Raw genomic sequence first — 24,759 nt, forward strand, 5'->3', positions numbered from 1 at the left:
AACTACTGTGTGTCAGATAGCATGTCAGGCACACGCATTTTCTTCTGAAATTCTCACAACACTCCCTAAATATGTAAATACTTTTATTTTTTCAATAGCTGAGGAATCTCAGAGGAATTAAAATATCATGGCTCTGAGCTAATAAGATGATGGTATCAGCATTCATTCTAATCTAGGTCTGTCTGCTTCCAAAGGTCAGGCTTGTGGGCCACACCCGAGGCAGCCTCTCGTGGCCCCAGTGGGTGGAGCTCGCTCCATTGTGCATTTCCAGGCACTCTCACATGCTCTAAGAGATGGACTGAAGAGAGCTTGGTCCCACCAAAAACTCATTTTCTCTCTTTTCCATTCTTAGTTGACTTTATACCCTGGGAACCCGAGAAATTTTATAACTGAGTTCTTGCTTTTTGCTTATACTATACCTGTCCTGCACAGAACCACACATTGTGGTAACTTGTTTGGTGTTTTTACAGTTGTATGTCTTTTCTCCCTGGTGTTAGCAAAGTACCTGGCACATAGTAGGTGCTCAATAAATGTGTGGATCAAGGAATATTAGCTCCTCATTATGCTTCTTTCTCTCTGTATATCTTCCACATTTCTATAGATCAGTAAGATTCTCCCAAACCCGATCACGTCTGTGCCATTCATTTGGAAAGATTTTCTGTCCTCTTCCTGTGGTTGTTCTTAGCCCATCCTTGGCATCTTGAAATGTTTTCAAATTGTTTATGTTGCAGATCTTGGCTTTGTTAGGGAGAGAACATGTCTTGCATGGGAATTACTTGTGCAAAGTTAATTTCACACTCAGCAAGGAGCTTAAAAGGAAGTCAAAAAAAGCTTCTGAGCAGCCATGTAGGTTTTACAAAGTCCACATGCCAAAACTCATGCACTTTAGACGCCTAATCACCAGACAGCCCAACACTCTTTCAGAACCTGTTTACTCATTCTAGGTCAATGGCTTCATATATCATATAGTGTCTTCCTATATGATAGTAATGACATTTTAGGTTCAATCCATTGAAAAAATGATAAGAAATTTCCCATGAAATTAACAAGCTCTTTAAACAAATTATTTCATAAATCACAGTGCATTTGCATATGTGAAAGACTTCAGACTTATTCAGTCCTCAAGCAATGTTGCCTTGCAGAAGGCTCACGGATTGGGCCTGTTTGAAACTGGTAGATCTCAGCATTTCTTCCTCTATTACCTCCACAGAAGATGGTGGTTGCTATTTGATGCAAGTGACTGGGAGCAATCATGTTATAGGGTTAAACTTGAACTTTCTTTGTCTCTTTAAAGTGGGCAATTTACAAGCTTTGTGACTTAATTTTATTTTCACACTCTTCAGATGGATTGGAACACAATACATGTCAAAACTCCATGGCTGAAAGCCAAGGTCCACTTATAATCAGATGTAATCAGACACAGTAGAGGCTAGTGGTTATGACTTTCCACTCCGGAACCCGACTGCCCAGGTCTAAATACCGGTTTCACCACTGTTAGCTGTGTGACTTTGAGAAAGGTAGAAAGCCTCTCTGGGCCTCAGCTCCCTCATCTGCTAAATGGGAATAACAATAGCACCTGCCTTAAAGGGTTGTCATGAGGGCTAAATATATGAGTTAATATACAGAAGGCTCTTAGAATAGTGCCTCACAGATAGAAAAACTCTTTATGTACTATCCAGTATTACGAATATTTTCTTTTTATTACATCAAACTTGATCACCAGAACTTCTAGCTCCCAAGAGATCAGAAGTAAGTCTTAAGGGGTAGAAAGGCACAATTCCAGAGGCAGACACCAATAAGAAGACAACGCATAGCTTAACAGAGAGGTGGACACTGGAAGCAAGAAAAGCAGCCCAAGAACTCCAAAGCCCAGCACGCCGAGCCATGCAATGCGGGGCAGACAGCCTTCCGACAACTCTGAGGCTGTAACCTTCTCCTGCAATGTTCAGTAATTATTCAGAATGATACCTCTGAATCATCAGGGAAAGGTTATATGACGTTAAAAGTGTTCCGTTACAAGGTTTTCTGTCTCAAAAATCTTTCCATAACAGTTGTTTCAATAAAAGAGGTCAGCTTTCTCAGCTCTCTGGTGTGCCAGGTGCCATTCACTACATTGCATGAGACAAGCAGCACTAGAGTACTCATTAGCCTTTCCTGAACCAGGAAAATGATTTGCACACAGTTGGTGTAATCTATGTGGATGCATTTGATGTTTGGTGTCAGACTATTGAGCAGGCACCACGGCCAGGTAGCCCCTCCGGTCTAGCCTTCATGGGGGAAATATAAGAATTGTAAGACAAAGGCCGGGCATGGTAGCTCACGCCTGTAATCCCAGCACTTTGGGAGGCCGAGGCGGGCGGATCACCTGAGGTCAGGAGTTTGAGACCAGCCTGGCCAACATGGTGAAACCCCGTCTGTATTAAAAATACAAAAAAATTGGCCAGGCATGGTGGCGTGTGCCTATAAGCCCAGGTACTCTGTAGCCTGAGGCAGGAGAATCACTTAGAATCCGGGAGGTGGAGGTTGCAGTGAGCCGAGATGTTACCACTGCACTCCAGCCTGGGTAATACAGCAAGACTCTGTGAAAGAAAGAAGAAAGAAAGAAAGAAAGAAAGAAAGAAAGAAAGAAAGAAAGAAAGAAAGAAAGAAAGAAAGAAAGAAAGAAAGAAAGGAGGGAGGGAGGGAGGGAGGGAGGGAGGGAGGGAGGGAGGGAAAGGAAAGGAGAGAAAAGAAAGAATCATAAGACATGGACCCTGCCCTTAAGTAACTTGTAATCTAGAGATAGAGACCTTGAACTTCTTGGGCTCCCTCCATAGGTAATGAATTGAAACCTGTGCTAACCATGAGTCTTACAGAGCAGAAGATAATTGGGTGTCAATGTGTGTATGAAAGACTAAATATGTAGCAGGCATAGGAAATGAGGCTCAGCAGAAAAAAGCAAGGCTCAGTGCAGATCAGGGCAATCAAGAAATGCTTCATGGAAAAAGATGGCTATGATGTAGGCACTGAAGAACTGGTAGAACTCATACAGGTTTGGGGGAGAGGAGACCCATCTGGACAGGCACCCAGCACAACTGGAAATGCAGGGGCAAGCATGAGCAGGTCATGTTCCCAGGCCAGCAGCAATGCCAGCGTGCCCAGAACAGAGGCTGTGTCCAGAAGCACTAAGACATGAAGTCTGAAAGTTAGGAAGAAGCCAACTTTAGTTTGGACGTGGTCAGCAGTAGGGGCCGGGAAAAGTATCTGGGCAGGAGAATGGCATCACAGAATCACTGGAAAGTTAGCAAAGTCCAGTCAGGCTGAACTACGTGCCTGTAGACACCATGGTGTGGCTGGCAGAAACAGGCCTCCCTAACTCCGGTCCCCAGGTGAGCAGGAAAGACAAGACACCTAATCTTGGGCTCCCCAAGTGAGGGCTTACCCCCATTGCCTTCCCTGGATGCTCCCTGCCCCTTCCTCTCCCACCCTGCCTGACCTGGTAGGGTCTGTGCAGACACCCACTGTGGGAGGAGAGTTGGCAGCTGTCTGGGCAGGTGAGTCAGTCACCTGGGTGTGGTCTACTCCCAGGCTCCCTGTGGAGGGAAGCGCCATCTCTTGCAGTAGCGCTCACTTTCCTGCCGTGCCTGTGGCATTGGCTGTCCACTCCCACCCAGCATAGGCTCTTCCTCACGCCACACCAATTTCTCTCATCCTCCCCCTACCTGAGGGCCTGGGCCAATGGACCTTTCTCGAAGCCTGGAACTCACCCACACTGGGCTTCTGGTTCCTTTCTCTGCTCTTGTGAAACTCCCCAGTTCTGTGGGCAGATGCCCTGGCAGCAGCAGCACCGAGCAAGTAGCTACAGGCCGAGGGCCCCGGTGCCCACTCCTGCCGTCAGCGCTCAGCAAGCCACAGCCAGGAGGTCTGTTTGCCCAGCCGCCGTGCCAGGCACCTTTGCTCCCAGCATCCTCTCCACCCCCACAGCTGCCCCAGCACAGGGAGGCAGGCAGAAGCCTGCAGGTGGTGGTGGGGCTCTGTATGGCCCCACACCCCTGATTAGTGGCTGGAGAGAACTTCTAAGATTAGAGCTGCAAGGCCTCACCCTTTGGGGCCTTCAAGAGGACTTGAAAACTTCCATGGACAGAAATGTCAAGGCTGTACAGGCTGGAGGAGGGGTGGTGGGCAGAGAACCAAAGAGGCCTAGTCTTTCTATATCCCACAGTCCCATGTCTGGAAACCTGGATGTGGAGACAGCCACATAGAGGAGTCCTCTCCACATCTCACTTCCAGCGCTGTGAGAACTCTGGCATCCTCTCTCCGCCCTGATGTCTTCTTCAGGATCATGGAACATCAGGGTAGGGGAGAGAAGAGAACTAACGTTTAGTGAGCATCTGCTCTGGGCCACGCATGCATCCTGTTCTCAAATCAGTTCATCCTTTGAGGCAGGTGTTATTACTTCCCCCACCTGCATGTTGAACACACACAGACACATGCACACACTTTATGGAGGAAGGTACAAGAAAGGAACCTTGGAAGAACTTATGTGGTCCAAATCTCTCATTTTACAAACAAAAGAACAAAAGTCCAGAGAGTTTGCCCAAGGTCCCACAACTTGTTCTTGAGAACCCCGACTCCCTAAAGCCCAGACCATCCCGCCTCTCAAATCCTCTTTTTCTTCTTCTTGCGTGTGCCTTCCTTTTCACCATAGCAAACCCAATTTTTCTTCACACAGTGGAGTGGGAGTCTCCATGGCAGGAGGACCCCCGAGGGAGCCCCAAGTGTTAAAGCCCCTCCTATCTTGGACCTTTACCCCCAACCGCAGGAGGAAGGTTTCCTGGAGGAGCTGCTGGCCGGCCCTCCTGACTCCCCTTCCCACCCCACAGTCATCCTGACAGATGAAGAAGTGCAGAGGAAGCGGGAGATGATCCTGAAGCGGAAGGAGGAGGAGGCCTTGAAGGACAGTCTGCGGCCCAAGCTGTCTGAGGAGCAGCAGCGCATCATTGCCATACTGCTGGACGCCCACCATAAGACCTACGACCCTACCTACTCCGACTTCTGCCAGTTCCGGGTATGTCTGTCTGCTGGGAGGATGAGCCAGTCCAGAGAAGAAGCACTAGTGGAGCCAGGGCCCAGGGAGTAGGGACAGAGGGCAGGGGACATCCTGAACAGAACCGAGGTAGGGACGGAGGCTGCTCTGCCCCCTAGCACTGGGAGGCTTCACCTTCCCGTAGACCTTCCTCGAAGCCATTTCTATCAGAGATCAGGGCCAAGGTAGGAAGGCAACCCCAAAATGTGGGTCTGAGACCCCATCTTTCCCTTCCAGCCTCCAGTTCGTGTGAATGATGGTGGAGGGAGCCATCCTTCCAGGCCCAACTCCAGACACACTCCCAGCTTCTCCGGGGACTCCTCCTCCTCCTGCTCAGATCACTGTATCACCTCTCCAGGTAAGCAGGACTTCAGTCCTCCATAGAGTAGGGGAGCGGGGGCGAGGAGTCCACCACACCTGTCCTGGGGCTGCTGGATGGAAGGAGGTGGAAGGCTCCCTAATGGAAACTTACATAAACCCTGTGCGCCATGCAGTGTCCTCACAACAGCCCCTCTGTTACAGAAGGGGGTGACTTGCCCAAGGGCCCACACTGGGGAAAAGGCCAAGCTGGGATTCCAGCTGTGCAGCATCAGCCTCCCGGGCCCATGCTCTTTCCTCTAAGCCAGGCTTCAGCCCATGGCCCCCTCCGTGGAGGTGACCTGCTTCCTTTAAGTGATATTTTAATCCTGGGCCCTTCAGAAGGTGAAATTTGGAGTGGGAAGGAGAATGTGTTGGTCCCATTGAGATCCACCTTCCACTTGAGCTCTGGGGACCCTCTGGCCCTGGAGGAACTGTCCCCTCCAGCTCAGCTGAGAGTCTGGGAGGCATCATGCTTTCCTTCCTTCCTTTTTTCTTAAAAAACAAAAAAAAAACAAAAAAACATATGCATATTCAGAAAAGAAATTGTGCTGTATACAATCTGATGACTTGCTTTTTTTTATATTGCATTGTTTTTCCATCCCAGTTAGTACGCATCCAGAATATAATTTTTAAAGGCTGCATAGTATTCTGGAATACAATAATGTACCTAATCCCCTACCATTGGATATCTGGATTATTTCTCAGCGTTTTAATAAGATAACAGTATACTTGTAGCTAAATATTTACACTTATCTGAAATTTTCCCTTACAATGAATTCCAGGAAGTGGGATTACTGGTCAAAGAGTACACACAATTATTTGACTAATGTCAAATAGCTTTCTAGAGTACCTTCAGTAATGTGCGTCTCCTTTAGCACCCCAGCCCTTATAGGCATTGCCTAGTTTCCTGCATCTTTATAAATACTGGCATCAACATTTAAACATTTTTGTTTCTGGTTTGTAGGTGAAAAGTATAGATGTTCTACACTGCAGTTCTTTGATCATTAGCAAGGTTGAACATTTTTTTCCATGGCTTGATGGGTCCCAAATTCTTTTCTGATTGAGATCCGTAGGAACAGCACACGGTCTGCTTGAGGAAGTCTCATTGCTCTGAGTGTCTCTGGCTCTTTGATTTTACTGCCTTATGCTGCTGAAAGAGGCAGAGAGAGTCCCAGAGGGAAGCCTGGGGCTGAAGGTGACCTGTGGAGTCACTGTGGGATTCCCAGCTGGCTCTGCTGCCAGGGCACACCAGGTCTTTGCAGGGGCTGGCAGGAGGGGGCCTGGTCCAAGTATCGTTAAATAGCTCCTTCTCTTCCCTCATCTCCCCCAGACATGATGGACTCGTCCAGCTTCTCCAATCTGGATCTGAGTGAAGAAGATTCAGATGACCCTTCTGTGACCCTAGAGCTGTCCCAGCTCTCCATGCTGCCCCACCTGGCTGACCTGGTCAGTTACAGCATCCAAAAGGTCATTGGCTTTGCTAAGATGATCCCAGGATTCAGGTAAGACACTTCTGCAATCTCTGGGGAACAGAGTCACAGTCCTAGACTGAGCTACAAGAAGGGTTGGAGATCACTCATCCACCACTTCTTCGTTTTATTTTTTATTTTTTTAGACAGAGTCTCACTCTGTCACCCAGGCTGGAGTGCGGTGGCGCAATCTCGGCTCACTGCAACCTCCACCTTCTAGGTTCAAGCAATTCTCCTGCCTCAACCTCCCAAGTAGCTGGGATTACAGGCACCAGCCACCACGCCCGGCTTATTTATTTATTTATTTATTTATTTATTTTTATTTTTTTATTTTTTATTTTTTTCCAGACGGAGTCTCGGTCTGTCACCCAGGCTGGAGTGCAGTGGTGCGATCTCGGCTCACTGCAACCTCCACCTCCTAGGTTCAAGTGATTCTCCTGCCTCAGCCTCCTAAGTAGCTGGGATTACAGGTGCGCACCACCACGCCCAGCTAATTTTTGTATTTTTAGTAGAGACAAGGTTTCACCATGTTGGCCAGGCTGTTCTTGATCACCTGACCTCGTGATCCAACCGCCTTGGTCTCCCAAAGTGCTGGGATTACAGGCGTGAGCCATCGCGCCCTGCCCTAATTTGTGTATTTTTAGTAGGGACGGAGTTTTGCCATGTTGGCCAGGCTGGTCTCAAACTCCTGACCTCAAGTGATCCACCCACCTCAGCCTCCCAAAGTGCTGGGATTACAGGCGTGAGCCATGGCAGCCAGCCTCCATTGCTTCTTTAAAATAGAGATTCAGGCCCTACCCTAGACCTGAGAAATCAGAATCTCTGGCGTAGGCCCAGAAATCTGTATTTAGAAAGTGCAGCCTGTCCTGTGTTACTCTGCAGGCCAGCACTGGAGAGCTAGTCCATCCCTGCACTTTCTGGATGATGGTGTGGAAACCCAGAGAAGTCCAATGGCCAGCCAGGATCGCTTCCAGGCGTTGGAGCCAGCATATCAAAGCCAAGCCTAGAACTCCAAGCTCACTGCTGTGTTCACTCCAGCTGGCTTGACTGGAATCCTCATATTATCTCTTTAAATTCAACGATATGATTCCTCCACACCCCAATTCTGAGAGCAGAATGAAGTGATACAGAGGAGAAGGGCTTGGCCCTGTAGACTTGTGAAACAGTCTAGGAATCCTGGAGAGAGATAGGTTTCCTGGCATATATGACCCTGGCATCCTTCACCAAAATGTACATTTAAAGACCATTTCCTGGCTGGGCACAGTGGCACATGCCTATAATCCCAACACTTTGACAGGCTGAGGTAGGAGGATTGCTTCAGCCCAGGAGTTCCAGAACAGCCTGAGCAACATGGTGAGACCTCTTCTCTACAAAAAAAAAAAATTATAAATTAGCCAGGCGTGGTTGCACATGCCTGTAGTCCCACCTACCAGGGAGGCTAAGGCAGGAGGATCACTTGAGCCCAGGAGGTCAAGGCTGCAGTGATTCATGATTGCACCACTGCACTCCAGCCTGGGCAACAGAGCAAGACCCTGTCTCAAAAAAGAAAAATATAAAGACCATTTCCTAACCATACTGATACATTTTTGCCAAAATAGGTAAGTATAAGGAGTTCTACTGGAGAAGGGATCCTCCTTTATTAATTCATTCATATAAATTTCATTCATTTATTCCTGTTTTATTGTTTTAACACTAATAGCATATATAATACTTTTATTTAAATACTCATGCAGTGTTAATATTTTTTTTTTTTCTTTTTTGAGATGGAGTTTCGCTCTTTTCGCCCAGGCTGGAGTGCAATGGCACGATCTCGGCTCACTGCAACCTCCGCCTTCCGGGTTCAAGCAATTCTCCTGCCTCAGCCTCCCAAGTAGCTGGAACTACAGGAGCGTGCCACCATGCCTGGCTAATTATTTTTATTTTTTTTTGAGACAGAGTTTCCCTCTTGTTGTCCAGGCCAGAGTACAATGACACGATCTCAACTTACTGCAACCTCTGCCTCCTGGGTTCAAGCAATTCTCCTGCCTCAGCCTCCTGAGTAGCTGAAATTACAGGCACGCACCACCACGCCTGGCTAGTTTTGTATTTTTAGTAGTAGAGATGGGGTTTCACCATCTTGGCCAGGCTGGTCTTGAACTCCTGACCTCAGGTGATCTGCCGGCCTCAGCTTCCCAAAGTGCTGGGATTACAGGCGTGAACCACCACGCCCGGCCAATATTCTTTTTTTTTTTTTTTTTTGAGACAGAGTCTCACTGTGTTGCCCAGGCTGGAGTGCAGTGGCGCGATCTCAGCTCACTGCAAGCTCTGCCTCCCAGGTTCACGCCATTCTCCTGCCTCAGCCTCCTGAGTAGCTGGGACTACAGGCGCCCGCCACTACGCCTGGCTAATTTTTTGTATTTTTAGTAGAGACAGGGTTTCACCATGTTAGCCAGGAGGGTCTCAATCTCCTGACCTCATGATCCGCCCGTCTTGGCCTCCCAAAGTGCTGGGATTACAGGCGTGAGCCACCGCCGGCCAATATTCTTAAAACAATACAGTATTGACACATGTAATAGATGTGTTGGGAGATGGCTATATTTACGTATATTTGTATCTTCATTCTTCCCCAAAGATCATTTGGTATATTGCCATAAAATACATAAACAATATGGTTGAGAAAGAGAAGTAAATCAATCTCAAGCAATGTTATTGTCATTTCAAGTAGCAGCAATAGCTGTATTTCTGGCAGAAGGGGCAAAATGCTTCCTAGATACTAATGCTCAGATTCAGTGCTGGAATACGGGGAACTGGAAAATAGTTAACATTGCCGGCTCTGGATGGAAACAGATTATGAGTTGCCATATATCGGTGTATGGCCCTCTTAGCTGTGTAGAAAAGCCATGAGTTATTGCCTAAATTACTGCCTTGCCAGTAAAATGATGGTCATTCACAGAGCTAAACCCAGAACTTTCCAGTTTGTTTCTGCCCTGAGAAAACTGGCTCTGTGTTATTTTATGCCTCTCACCAACCCAAATACCAGAAATTTTTCGATGCTCTTCTCCTGGAATTAATGTGAAAATGGTGAAGAAGAGAAAACTGGCAGAAAGTGCTGAGACACTCCTACTGCACTGCACATTTTGGTTGTAGTGATAGGAGCAAGGGCCCCTCTGGCAGGCAGGCAGGCAGGAGCAAGCGACAGATCTCGTGTGAGCCCAGCATTGCTCTGAGCCCGGGGTTTACCCTCAGAGCCTTTCCTTGGAACTGACAACACATTCCGTAGAGCACAAGTCCCAGCTCCCTCCTCCACGCTTCACGTTACTGTTTGCAAACTCCACATATTCCAAAGTCTTGTTTTGTGTAAACGGCTAGGGAAAAAACACGGAAGCACTCGGCTTCCATCCTCACGTCAGGCAGCAGTCCTCGTCTACACAGGCTTCATCTTTCCCTGCTCTAGTGCAGAGTAGGACAGAGGGCCCCCACGGCCCTTTCCAGATACAGTGATTCCAGGTTCAGTGATTCCAGTGGTGGCTGAGATTGCACACACGGGAAAGCTGTCCTAAAAAGAAAGTTACTCATTAAATCAGATTACTCCAGTGCTGCCCCCTTCACTAAGGAACCCCAGCCTCCAATTTCTCCCATGCTCAAGGCCCCTATCCCTTGCCCTCCCACATGTATCCTGACACAAATAGCACTACTCTCAGTTTCTCTTCCCGAGGTTAAGTTGAAGTCTGCCCTCTTCCTTTCATCATGTTCCCCTCTGTCCCCTAGTCTGTCCTTGCAACTCATGGCTAAAGTGAGGTACATATGGGCAGGTACAGGAGCTGCCCAGCCACTGAGGCAAAATGGGTTAAACTGATCCTGAACATGCTAGGGTTGGCCTCTCTGACTTCAGTATGACTTGAGAAGTCCCAGAGCAGAAGGTATGCCAATGAAAATGGAGCAGGCCTTGCCAAGAGAGCTTGCAGGGACACTGGTACGGACACTCTGTGACTGGACAGAGGTGATGCTGAGCCTGGACTGGAGCCCAAACCTAGGCTCCAGCTGGGCCCAGGGTGGGCCAGCCCAGTAGCTCTCTTGTTCTGCTGCTTTCCACACTTAGGGGTTCTATTGTTCCAAGACATAGAAGAACAGTGGCTGCATCCCTGGTGGCTTTGATCTTGCTGCCTGCAGGCAGGGGCGGAGGGTGTGGGGAAGGCAGGATGAGACTTCTGTGTGGGTGTGTGGGGGCACAGGATGAGTCTCCAGTGTGGGCATGAGACCAACGTGGGGTGGGGCTGGATGGGCTGTTCTGGGTGTGAACTGTGCTACAGTGTGGCCTTGGCCCGCTCTCTCCTCCCACCTCTCCTCCCTTAGCCTCTCAGTCTCACCCCACCAATCTCCCTCCCTGCTGGCACTGCAAATGAAACGCATGGAGGAGGTGGTGTCAGCGGCAGCATCTAAATGGCCAAGAGCGGCCTTAGATCCGAGGACTTAGGACCCCCATGCTTCACTGACAAGTAAAGTACATGAGAGACCAGGCCACATAAGCTGCAGCCCTGCCCTCTTCTGCTAAATGCCTTCACCTTCATTGCCATTTCCATACCTAGGGAAGAGCCCTGGGGGTTATCATGCTTCCTTCGTGCTGTGGCCTTTCTCCACATTCATTTCTTCATCCATCCAACAAATAGCTTTCTTACATAAACTATGAGGGACAAAAGTTGTTGAGAAGACAGTCCCTGGCATCCAGGGATTTGGTGTCTGATGAAAGAGATACACATGTAAACAATTGCTGCAAGGAGATAAGAGCCCTGCTACAAGCCTGCTGGAGGTACCGTGGGAATGCGGGAGGGGAGGGGCCAGGCTCTGCCTGTTGGGGTGGGAAAGATGAAACAGCAACACATTCCAGGCACATCTCGGGTGCCCAGAAGCGGCTGCAGGCGTGAAGACAGAGGAGGGTGTAAATGTCACACAGGTGAGGGAGGGGGAACGGAGCTGTGCTGATGCCTATCATCGTGGAACAAGCTCTCTTATGGCTTCCCCTGTAACTCCACCTCTGCTCGCACCCCGCCACCATCCCTGGTCCTGGCTGTGAGCTGTGTTTAGAAAGGCCCTGTATTTCCAGGCTGTGGGCAGTCATTTGGGGTCGTTTGGGTTTGTGTTCCTAGCAGCAGGATGTGTGGATCACAAAAGCAGTGACCCCACTGAAGTTTCTCTGGCCCGCGTCCATGGAAGGTGTGTTCACTGCTGGCCATCTGTTTGAGTGGGGCACTGAACAAAAGGCTATGTATAAAGATGTTCCTCCCAGAATTACCTATGATAGCAAAAATTGGAAGCAATCAAAATGTTCAAAAATAGATAAATGGAAGACTGGCTCAATAACTTAGAGTGTACTGTTATGATGTAACATCATGCGACCCTCTAAGAACTGGGCTAAATAATTTTGAGTGATATAGGAAGTAGGATAAAGAATTAGTATAAGCTCCAGTATGTTAAATATATACTCCCTCTCTCTATGTGTATTTGTGGGTATATATATATATATATATATATTTGCATAGAAAAAAGACAGGAAGGTGCCAAGCATGGTGGCTTACACCTGTAATCCCAGAACTTTGGGACACCTAGGGCGGGCAGCATTCACTTGAGGTCAGGAGTTCAAGAGCAGCCTGGCCAACATGGCGAAACCCCATCTCTACTAAAAATACAAAAATTAGCCGGGTGTGGTGGCACATGCCTGTAGTCCCAACTCCTCCGCAGGCTGAGACAGGAGAATTGCTTGAACCCAGGAGGGAGAGGTTGCAGTGAGCCAAGATTGCGCCACTGCACTCCAGCCTGGGTGACAAAGCAAGACTCTGTCTCAAAAAAAAATTAAATAAATAAGAAAAAAAGATAGGAAGAAAATACCCCAAAATGTGAAGTGTGGTTATGAGCAAATTTAATTTGTTTTTACATTTTTATGTATTTTCCAAAGATTTGATAATGAGTATGTTTTACTTGTATAATGAGTCAAAACAAAAATGGGGATGGTGTTCATTTTTGTTTTTTAAATGTGGATTGAACATCTAGAGAAAAGTGACAAGGATGGTGAGATGTTTAGATATTGTGTCTTTAGACTATCTGAAGGAGGACATGGTAGTTTTCCTTTTTAAAAACCTCCATTAGCTATGGTTCAAAGGAAGTCCCATGGCTAGTGGAGAAGTCTGGTTCTGGGTTTATTGAGTACAAAACTGTAAACCACAAATGAGTGTACCATCACGTAGGTTGTAGCTCAATAGAAGAGGTCATTAATCTCGGCGCTAACAACCCCATGGCTGTGTCCAGAGGCCCTAAGCTCCCTGACCCTAGAGAGTCCTGCAGAGGTTCTATAGGAGCCATCTCTAAGAGTTCCTAAGAGGGGCGCCCCAACTCTAGCACTTTGTGATTTTTTTCAATACAGATCCTTTGCTGGCCATCCTGATCATGCAAGGCTTCTCATTCCCCACCATCTATCACCCATTGATACAACACTCTCATCAGTTAATATCAGCTTCCCGTCTTTATATATAAACATGCAGCCATCGAGGGGATGACAGCCTATCTACAGGATATCCAGGAGGAAGTAGACAGTCAGGAAGAGAAAGGGAGTAAAAGCCAGAAGCAAGTTGATTTGTGAGCCCTACCTTTTCCTCGCCATTGTTCAGACAAGCCCATTCGGGATTCAGAATAGTGGAACTAATCATTGGCCTCTCAAATCATCAGCGCATCTCTATTGGTCCTCTTGTGCTGAGGGCTCAATGGTCAGTGTGTGGGCAACAGTAAGGTGTTAAGAAGAGGTGCCGGCCCCCAAGTAACTTACAAACAAGAGTAGAAAACAAGTGGCCGGGCACAGTGGCTCACACCATAATCCCAGCTCCTTGGGAGGCTGAGGTGGGCAGATCATCTGAGGTCAGGAGTTCGAGACCAGCCTGGCCAACATGGCGAAACCCCGTCTCTACTAAAAATACAAAAATTAGCTGGGTGTGGTGGCGGGTGCCTGTAATCTCAGCTACTCAGGAGGCTGAGGTAGGAGAATTGCTTGAACCTGGGAGGTGGAGGTTGCAGTGAGCCAAGATCTCACCACTGCACTCCAGCCCGGGCAACAGAGCAAGACTCTGTCTCAAAAAAAAAAAAAAAAAAAAAACAGGAGTAGAAAGCAAGCATGAAAAGAGCAGAACTGGAGGAGAAGGGCAAATAAGAGCACCAGCAATGTTCAATGCATCACAGCGACATGGCCTAACTGTGCTGAAGAGTCAGAAGGTGCAGGGCTCCAAGGGAAAACACAGCGGATTCAGGACCAGAAAAACAAAATGGAGAATGAGAAGGGGATTCCTGGCTGGAGCTGTAGTATGCTCAAAGGTGTGGTGATGGCTGGGTGGAATGGCTCACACCTGTAACCCCAATGCTTTGAGAGGCCAAGATGGGAGGATCACTTGAGGCCAGGAATTTGAGACCAGCCTGGGCCACATAGTGAGACACCATCTCTACAAAAAAATTTAAAAATTAGCTAGGTGTACACCTGTAATCCCAGCACTTTGGGAGGCTGAGGCAGGCGGATCACAAGGTCAGGAGATCGAGACCATCCTGGCTAACACCGTGAAACCTCGTCTCTACTAAAAATACAAAAAAAAATTTGCCGGGCGTGGTGGCGGTCACCTGTAGTCCCAGCTACTCAGGAGGCTGAGGCAGGAGAATGGCGTGAACCCGGGAGGTGGAGCTTGTGGTGAGCCGAGATCATGCCACTGCACTCCAGCCTGGGTGACAAAGTGAGACTCCGTCTCAAAAAAAAAAAAAAAAAAATTAGCTAGGTGTGGTGGTGTGCACCTGTAGTCCCAGCTACTTAGGAGGCTGAGGCAGGAGAATTGCTCAAGCCCAGGAGTTTCAGGCTGCAGTGAGCCATAATCATTCTGTTGCACTCCAGCTTGTGTGACAGAACAGGACACTGTCTCTAAAAATACTAATAAAAGAAAATTAGCTGAGCATGGTGGCGCATGCTTGTAGTCTTAGCTATTCGGAAGGCTGAGGTGGGAGGCTCACTTGAGCTCAGGAGTTTGAGGCTATAGCATGCTATGATCATAACACTGCACTCCAGCCTCAGCAACAGAGCGAGATCCTGTCTCAAGAAAAAAAAGAAAAAAAAAAGGAACAGTGAGAACACACAGCATCTGAATGTGGAGTGGCATGATGCTGCTAGAATGGAAGGTTGGTGGAGTTTACCATGGGAAAGGGAGTTGGAATGAGAGGTTGGAGCCAAGTTAGGGAGTGTGGGCCTGATCCTAGGGTGTTTGAGAGTCAGTGAGGATTTCTGAGCGCAGGAGGACATTGACCTGCAGCAGTGGTAAGAAAGATGAATGAGAGACTGGAGAGAAACAAGTCTGGGATTCCCGTAAGAGGCTATTGGAAAAGACGCTGGAGCTCTGAACCAGAGCACTCCTGGTAGGAGTGGGAATAAGATCATGGGCTCGAGAGACATCCTGGAGACAGAATTGGCTGAATTTACTACTGAGAAGGACTGGAGGACAGGAGGAGGGAGAGGAGGAGAAAACTTGGGTGTTGTTGAAGATACCGTGGCCCTACCTTTTGCAGACCGTCATATTCATGCCTGGGCCCCGTTTCCTGTGCCCCATAGCTCTGGCTGCTTGGTCTCTGAGTTTTTCTTGTCTTAGTAACTGAGCTACTTCACTTCTGGCCTTGGCACATGATCACAGTGTTGAACCGTTCTCTCTCAAGGAACACTCTTGTCCCTTCCAGCCAGGCTGCAAGCTCCTTGATGAAAGACCCAGGGTGCATGTTGGTGCCCAGCAGGTGTATACCTGTCAAAACACTAAACTGATTTGTGTGGCTTGAAGGCGTTGACTGGTAACCTGACCTCCCTGCCTCCCTCCCCTGCAGAGACCTCACCTCTGAGGACCAGATCGTACTGCTGAAGTCAAGTGCCATTGAGGTCATCATGTTGCGCTCCAATGAGTCCTTCACCATGGACGACATGTCCTGGACCTGTGGCAACCAAGACTACAAGTACCGCGTCAGTGACGTGACCAAAGGTCTGCCTGGACTCCACCTCCAACTTTCCCAGCTCCCAGACGCTGGCTCCACCCCTCCTGGGGTTTGGGCTCCAATCAGATACATGGGAGGGAGTTAGGCACCAACAGGGAGAGAAGGGCCAGGGTCGGACCCATGGGGTTGGAGGTGGGTGGGCGGCTCCTCAGCTCTGCCCACGGTACCTGGCCATTGTCTCTCACAGCCGGACACAGCCTGGAGCTGATTGAGCCCCTCATCAAGTTCCAGGTGGGACTGAAGAAGCTGAACTTGCATGAGGAGGAGCATGTGCTGCTCATGGCCATCTGCATCGTCTCCCCAGGTATGGGGCCAGGCAGGGAGGAGCTCAGGGAGCTGGGGAGCGGGAAGTATGAAGGACAAAGCCCTGCTGAGGGCCAGCTGGGCAACCTAAGGGAGGTGTAGCAAAAGGAGAGGCAGAGAAGGAAGTACCTACTTTGCTGGTTTGCAGAGGCCCTGTGGTGTGTGGATGCTGAGGTGCCCCTCACTGCCCTTGGCTCTGCCTTGCAGAGTTTGCAGGCGATTCGTAGGGGGGACTCTGAGGAACTAGATCAGCAGGGTTCCTCGGGCCATAGATGGGCCTGCACGTTCCCAATACGCAGCTCTGCTCTTATGTGAACTGGGCTCAACATTCCTGTTACTTGAGGTTTCTTGCAGGCAGGGTATAAAACCTTGGAGCTTGAGAGATGGTTCTGCCTATATAGTTTACCTGATTGATTTTGGAGGCAGTGTGCTGTGACCCTTGAACTCTTCTGCTGGTTAGAGGTGAGAAGAGGGAGAAAAGGCCGAAGAGGAAGTTATTGTGACCTTGGGGACATGATATCAGTGATGAGGTCCAAAGAGGGGTGGCCCTGCCTCAGCCTGTGCTGTGTTTAGGCAACAAGCTAGTGGCCTCTGCCCAGGGATGCTTTCCTGGACTGGAGGCTCAAGGAATGGAGGTGGGCTCCTCTACCCCTGCCCAGCCAGCCTTCCCTCATTCATTCATCCACTTAGCAACAATTTATTGAGCACCTGTTAGGTACCAGGCACTATGCTATGTACTGGGGTTCAGCAGCGAACAGGACACAGGCTCCTCTCCCATGAAGCTTAGGAGGAAACATTAAACAAATGTTATTTAATTACTAATTCCTAACAAGGTAAGGGTTTCAAAAATAAAGTAAGTGATACTACAGAAGGGTAGAATAGGAGGGAAGCTGACGTGGTCTGGGCCACAGAGGTAGAGTGTTGCCAGGAATGGCCTTTTGGAGGAAGACCTTTTAAGCTGTTATCCAAAGGATCAGTAAGAGTCTGGCAAAGATAGCAGAGCAGAGCTGCAAGCAGAAGGAGCACAGATGTGAAGGCTGGTGGCCAGACAGCACGGCGCATCGGGACGCTGAGGGGTGGACAGAGCATGGGCAGGGAGCAAGGCCAGGCGGGGACAGGGCCAGGTGGGCCCATGGAAGGACCTGGGACTGGATCCTAAATGCACGGAGAAGTCACTGGAGGGCTTTGGGGCCGGGCAGTGGTGTCACCGGTCAGCAGTCACAGAGGGGTGGCCTAGGGGGTGCTGCCATTGAGTGTCTGTGTGGGTGGGGGGTGGTGGGATTGAGCAGTGAGGGGCCCAGCTCAGAGCTCCTGTGCCTTCTCCTCTATCCCCACGCCCACAGATCGTCCTGGGGTGCAGGATGCCGCGCTGATTGAGGCCATCCAGGACCGCCTGTCCAACACACTGCAGACCTACATCCGCTGCCGCCACCCGCCCCCGGGCAGCCACCTGCTCTATGCCAAGATGATCCAGAAGCTAGCCGACCTGCGCAGCCTCAATGAGGAGCACTCCAAGCAGTACCGCTGCCTCTCCTTCCAGCCTGAGTGCAGCATGAAGCTCACGCCTCTTGTGCTCGAAGTGTTTGGCAATGAGATCTCCTGACTAGGACAGCCTGTGGCGGTGCCTGGGTGGGGCTGCTCCTCCAGGGCCACGTGCCAGGCCCGGGGCTGGCAGCTACTCAGCAGCCCTCCTCACCCCGTCTGGGGTTCAGCCCCTCCTCTGCCACCTCCCCTGTCCACCCAGCCCATTCTCTCTCCCGTCCAACCTAACCCCTTTCCTGCAGGCCTTTCCCCGGTCCCTTGAGACCTCAGCCATGAGGAGTTGCTGTTTGTTTGACAAAGAAACCCAAGTGGGGGCAGATGGCAGAGGCTGGGGGCAGGGCCTTGCCCAGAGATGCCCCCACCACTGCATACGTGGCTGCTGACTGATGTTGAGGGAACAGCAGGAGAAATGCATCCATTCCTCAGGGACAGACACCTGCACCTCCCCCCACTGCAGGCCCCCCGTGTCCAGAGCCTAGTGGGGTCTCCCTTTCCTGCCTACTCATGATAAATAACCGGCCCTCAGCTCCCACCCACCCCCTTCAGTGCCCACCAACATCCCATTGCCCTGGTTATATTCTCACAGGCAGTAGCTGTGGTGAGGTGGGTTTTCTTCCCATCACTGGAGCGCCAGGCACGAACCCACCTGCTGAGAGACCCAAGGAGGAAAAACTGACAAAAACAGCCTCACAGAAGAAAATGGATGGTGGCCACAGCTGTCCCTGTCACCAAGCCCACAGTTCCTCGCCCTGGATCTAAGGGGTTGGTTGAGGTGGAAGCCCTCCTTCCACGGATCCATGTAGCAGGACTGAAATGTCCCCAGTTTGCAGAAAAGCACCTGCCGTCCTCGTCCTCCCCCTGCCAGTGCCTTACCTCCCGCCCAGGAGAGCCAGCCCTCCCTGTCCTCCTCGGATCACCGAGGGTAACCGAGAGCCTGCTCCCCCCACCCCCTCCCCACTTCCAGTCTGGAGAAGCAGTGAGCCGCATCTTCTCCACGTGGCAGGGTGGGATGGAGGAGAAGAATTTTCAGACCCCAGCGGCTGAGTCATGATCTCCTTGCCTCCTCGATGTGGTTCCAAGGCCGCTGTTGACCCACAGGGCTAAGGGCTAGCGCTGCCGCACCCCAGAGTGTGGGAAGGCAGAGCGGGGCAGTCTCAGGTGGCTAGTCAGAGAGAGCGTTTGGGGGTTCCAGGATGTAGGGTAGGGTGCCTTCTTATTCTCACTCCACCACCCAAAAGTCAAAAGGGGCCTGTGAGGCAGGGGCGGAGTGATAGAACTTCAAGTGCGTGCTCTCCTCTGCAGCCAGCTCAGCCCAGCTGGTGGGAAGCGTCTGTCCGTTTACTCCAAGGTGGGGTCTTTGTGAGAGTGAGCTGTAGGTGTGCAGGACCGGTACGGAAAGGCGTTCTTCGAGGTGGATCACAGAGGCTTCTTCAGATCAGTGCTTGAGTTTGGGGAAAGCGGCCGCATTCCCTGTGTCACCAGGAAAGTTAAAGTCAGTGGGAACGTGACCGCCCCAACTCCTGGAAGCTGTGTCCTTCCACCTGCATCCGTAGTTCCCTGAAAACCCAGGGAGGAATCAGACTTCACACTGCAAGAGCCTTGGTGTCCACCTGGCCCCGTGTCTCTCAGAATTCTTCAGGTGGAAAAACATCTGAAAGCCACATTCCTTACTGCAGAATAGCATATATATCGCTTAATCTTAAATTTATTAGATATGAGTTGTTTTCAGACTCAGACTCCATTTGTGTTATATTCTAATATACAGGGTAGCACGTACCACTGATTTGGAGATATTTATGGGGGGAGAACTGATATTGTGAAACTTCTGTACATTAATTATTATTGCTGTTATTTTACAAGGGTCTAGGGAGAGACCCTTGTTTGATTTTAGCTGCAGAACATATTGGTCCAGCTTGCTCTTCAGTGGGAGAAAACACTTGTAAGTTGCTAAACGAGTCAATCCCCTCATTAAGGAAAACTGACAGAGGAGGGCGTGACTCACCCAAGCATACATAACTAGTTAGAAGTGGGCCAGGACAGGCCGGGCGCGGTGGCTCACGCCTGTAATCCCAGCAGTTTGGGAGGTCGAGGCGGGTGGATCACCTGAGGTCGGGAGTTCGAGACCAGCCTGACCAACATGGAGAAACCCTGTCTCTATTAAAAATACAAAAAAAAAAAAAAAAAAAAAAAATAGCCGGGCATGGTGGCGCATGCCTGTAATCCCAGCTACTCAGGAGGCTGAGGCAGAAGAATTGAACCCAGGAGGTGGAGGTTGCAGTGAGCTGAGATCGTGCCGTTGCTCTCCAGCTTGGGCAACAAGAGTGAAACTGTCTTAGAAGTGGACCAGGACAGGACCAGACTTTGGAGTCATGGTCCGGTGTCCTTTTCACTACACCATGTTTGAGCTCAGACTCCCTTTCCCGTTCCCCAGGTGGCTGACCCAGTCCCTGGGGGTAGTCCTGGATTTCAGACAGAGCAAGTCTGGATCTGGGACCCCTTCCTTCCTTCCCTGGCTTGTAACTCCACCAACCCATCAGAAGGAGAAGGAAGGAGACTCACCTCTGCCTCAATGTGAATCAGACCCTGCCCCACCACGACGTGGCCCTGGCCTGTTGGGCTCTCCGCCTCAGCCTTGTATAATGCTGTTGCCTCATCCATAACATGCATTTGTCTTTGTAATGTCACCACCTTCCCAGGTCTCCCTCTGGCCCTGCCTTCTTCAGGGAACTCCTGGGAATATCAGTTACTCAGCCCTGGGCCCCCACCACCTAGGCCACTCCTCCAAAGGAAGTCTAGGAGCTGGGAGGAAAAGAAAAGAGGGGAAAATGAGTTTTTATGGGGCTGAACTGGGAGAAAAGGTCATCATCGATTCTACTTTAGAATGAGAGTGTGAAAATAGACATTTGTAAATGTAAAACTTTTAAGGTATATCATTATAACTGAAGGAGAGGGTGCCCCAAAATGCAAAATTTTCCACAAGATTCCCAGAGACAGGAAAATCCTCTGGCTGGCTAACTGGAAGCATGTAGGAGAATCCAAGTGAGGCCAACAGAAGGCAGGAATGTGTGGCAGGTTTGGTGAAAGCTAGAGATATGGCAGCGAAAGGATGTAAACAGTGCCTGCTGAATGATTTCCAAAGAGAAAAAAAAGTTTGCCAGAAGTTTGTCAAGTCAACCAATGTAGAAAGCTTCGCTTATGGTAATAAAAATGGCTCATACTTATATAGCACTTACTTTGTTGCAAGTACTGCTGTAAATAAATGCTTTATGCAAACCAATTTGCCTTATCCTTATAAGGACCTTATGGGAGATGAATCATTATTACCCCCATTTGACAGAAGGGATAGCTTGAGCAATGCCACACTAGCAAGGGATGGGATTTGAATCTTCGGCAGCTAGCTTCAGAAGCCACAAATTAACTGCTACATTGCCCTGCTTCCTATTGAGTTGGGGGACCTGACAGATGATTGATGGTCTTGCTAGCTCTCTCCTGGAGAGGAGATAAAAGAGGTTCCCTTTCCTAAAGCAGGCCCTGAGCCGGGAAAATTAGAGGTGCTGGACCAAACTGTGCTCTACTCCCAGGAAGTGTGCAGTCAATATATGACACCTACGTGAGACCCTCAAAAATGAAAACCAAACAGCTATTGGCAAAACTCTGTCTGCCATTAGAGATGGCGGCTGTGCCAGTGACCTGGAGGATTACAAATGACTGCTGTGCAGAAACAGGACTCCTAATGAGAGGTGACAGCGTGCTGGCAGTCCTCACGGCCCTCGCTCCCTCTCGGCTCCTCCTCTGCCTGGGCTCCCACTTTGGTGGCACTTGAGGAGCCCTTCAGCCCACCCCTGCACTGTGGGAGCCCCTTTCCGGGCTGGCCAAGGCCGGAGCCCACTCCCTCAGCTTGTAGGGAGGTGTGGAGGGAGAGGTGCAAGTGGGAACCGGGGCTGCGTGCGGCGCTTGCGGGCCGGCTGGAGTTCCGGGTGGGCGTGGGCTTGGCGCCCCCGCCCCAGAGCAGCCGGCCTGCCCTGCCGGCCCCGGGCAATGAGGGACTTAGCATCCAGGCCAGTGGCTGCAGAGGGTGTACTGGGTCCCCCAGCAGTGCCAGCCCAGGGGCGCTGCACTCGATTTCTCCCTGGGCCTTAGCTGCCTTCCCGCGGGGCAGGACTCAGGACCTGCAGCCCACCATGCCTGAGCCTCCCACCCTCTCCATGGGCTCCTGTGCGGCCCGAGCCTCGCCAACGAGCGCCACCCCCTGCTCCACGGCGCCCAGTCCCATCGACCACCCAAGGGCTGAGGAGTGCGAGCGCACGGCACGGGACTGGCAGGCAGCTCCACCTGCAGCCCCGGTGCAGGATCCACTGGGTGAAGCCAGCTGGGCTCCTGAGTCTGGTGGGGATGTGGAGAACCTTTATGTCTAGCTCAGGGATTGTAAACACACCAATCAGCACCCTGTGTCTAGCTCAGGGTCTGTGAATGCACCAATCGACACTGTATCTAGCTGCTCTGGTGGGGCCTTGGAGAACCTTTATGTCTAGCTCAGGGATTGTAAATACACCAATCAGCACTCTGTATCTAGCTCAAGGTTTGCAGACACACCAATCAGCACCCTGTGTCTAGCTCAGGGTTTGTGAGTGCACCAATCCTACACTCTGTATCTAGCTGCTCTGGTGGAGCCTTGGAGAACCTTTATGTCGATACTCTGTATCTAACTGATCTGATGGGGACGTGGAGAACTTTTCTGTCTAGCTCAGGGATGGTAAACGCACCAATCAGCGCCCTGTCAGAACAGACCACTCGGCTCTACCAATCAGCAGGACGTGGGTGGGGCCAGATAAGAGAATAAAAGCAGGCTGCCCGAGCCAGCAGTGGCAACCCACTCGGGTCCCCTTCCACACTGGAAGCTTTGTTCTTTCGCTCTTTGCAGTAAATCTTGCTACTGCTCACTCTTTGGGTCCACACTACTTTTATGAGCTGTAACACTCACCGCGAAGGTCTGGAGCTTCACTCTTGAAGCCAGCGAGACCACCGGGAGGAGCGAACAACTCCAGACACGCCACCTTAAGAGCTGTAACACTCACCGCGAGGGTCCGCGGCTTCATTCTTGAAGTCAGTGAGACCAAGAACCCACCAATTCCGGACACACTAAGGGGCCCAACTTATGCCAATGCACTCCACTCTGCTTCCCAAGGAAGTGGGGTTTGTGATGAAGGGTAGCGTTGCTAGGCACAGTAAACAAGAATAACCAACCAAGGACACAGCTTTGTGATCTGAAAATAAGGAAATCATGCCAGTTAATGTATTGATTTAGGATAAGTTGGCCTGGGGATATGATTCACTCTGATTTTTCAAAAACATCTGAAAATATTTCAAACCAAAGGCTAAAATGTGTTTCAGTGGGATGAGATGGACTTACAGGAATCAGGGTTAGAACTTAAGGGTTATTTTGTGAAACATGAAGGGACTTAGAGAAAGGAAATCAACAGCTGCATAAATGGGCATGTCTCTGGCTGGAGAAATGTAGAGAATGGAGTTCTGATACACTGTTAGAAGGATCTTATGTAGCATTTTTATAGCTGACCTAGAAGAACACAAAATTTCCAAGGCTGTGTTATAATGAACTTTTCCAGGTAAACCAAGAGGAATATACCCCAGGAAGATTGCATAATTAGGATCAAGGGTTTCCAAGTTTTCATATTCCAAGCTTTGGTTCTATGCCTACACTGTTCAATCAAGTAGCCACTAGCTACATGTGAGTATTTAAATGAAATAAAGGTAAACATCTAGCTTGTCAACCGCACAAGCCGCAGTTCCAGTATTTGATAACCTCAGGGCTACCGTAACAGACTGCAAATACACAACATTTTCTTTCCTTCCTTTCTTCCTTTCTTTCTTTCTTTCTTTTTCTTTCTTTCTTTCTCCTTCTTTTTTCTTCTTTTTTTTGAGACAGAGTCTTGCTCTGTCACCCAGGCTGGAGTGCAGTGGCACGATCTCGGCTCACTGCAACCTCTGCCTCCCAGGTTCAAACCATTCTCCTGCCTCAGCCTCCTGAGTAGCTGGGATTACAGGCACCTGCCACCATGCCTGGCTAAGTTGTGTATTTTTAGTAGAGACAGGGTTTCACCATGTTGTCCAGGCTGGTCTTGAACCCCTGACCTCAAGTTATCTGCCCGCCTCGGCCTCCCAAAGTGCTGAGATTACAGGCATGACATTTTCATCATCGCAGAATAGTCTATGGGGCAGCACTGGTCTACACAATGCATTCTTATCTGGTACTAACTGTGAATGACTCCATGAGGATGCTGGCCTCATGTGCTTCTGTTGATCTGTCAGGCAGAATGGCCACAAACCTGACATCATATGGAAGCTCTATAGGGAACATCCTCCCCTTGCAATGGGCTGTGCCACACCTGGGATAGTGAGAATGAGTCTGCTCCTTAAAAGAGACATAAAGCAAAAGCACTGCACAGACCGTGGGGTTGTTAGGCTCAAAGCGTCATGTGGTATAAATAGGTCACTGGTGTGCTAGGAAGTATTGATTCTTTTAGTCCTGGAGCAGGCAAACAGGGCCTGTCAGGAGTGACCAGAGCCCTTCAATTTCCCCAGCTTCTACCAGGCTCCTTGCAGGCCGCCTGTGCAGTGCAGGTCAGTCTGCCTACCCCATGGCCCCTGCAGATGACAAGAAGGATGGACGCTGTCTGACACCTCCAGCGTGGCCAAGGAGATGGCTCGTCATGCTGACATCCTATAGGCAACTAGTCCTCATTGTGGGCAGGGAGCCCGTGAGGCTGATGGGGAGTCTGTGCTCCTCGAGACCCAGAAGCACAGCAGGGTGTGGAGCCTGTGGCTGGCAGGGGGAATCTGAGAGCTCGCTTCTCCAGACAGCTGCTCCGAATCTCTGTTTGCATGCATGTCATACATGATATAAGGGATGGTGTTGCAAGTTGGGTTCCAGGGACGTAGACTCTGAAATGCAGGTTGAAGTGCAGGGAGTTT

General features: G+C 50.0%; 1 protein-coding gene across 3 annotated transcripts in view; it reads left to right on the top strand.

The window, feature by feature from the left end:
* Window positions 1-21,046, top strand: part of VDR (vitamin D receptor) — a 63,132-nt gene extending 42,086 nt beyond the window's left edge. For all 3 annotated transcript variants that reach the window (XM_063611283.1, XM_055295108.2, XM_055295106.2), the window contains 6 exons: window positions 4,863-5,047; window positions 5,303-5,423; window positions 6,756-6,927; window positions 15,760-15,911; window positions 16,112-16,228; window positions 17,571-21,046. In XM_063611283.1, the coding sequence (XP_063467353.1) occupies window positions 4,863-5,047; window positions 5,303-5,423; window positions 6,756-6,927; window positions 15,760-15,911; window positions 16,112-16,228; window positions 17,571-17,830 (1,007 nt within the window). In that variant the 3' untranslated portion in view covers window positions 17,831-21,046. The remainder of the gene's footprint in view (window positions 1-4,862; window positions 5,048-5,302; window positions 5,424-6,755; window positions 6,928-15,759; window positions 15,912-16,111; window positions 16,229-17,570) is intronic.
* The last annotated feature ends 3,713 nt before the right edge of the window (window positions 21,047-24,759 follow it).

This window comes from Symphalangus syndactylus, chromosome 10 (assembly GCF_028878055.3).
Source record: "Symphalangus syndactylus isolate Jambi chromosome 10, NHGRI_mSymSyn1-v2.1_pri, whole genome shotgun sequence".
NCBI lineage: Eukaryota > Metazoa > Chordata > Mammalia > Primates > Hylobatidae > Symphalangus > Symphalangus syndactylus.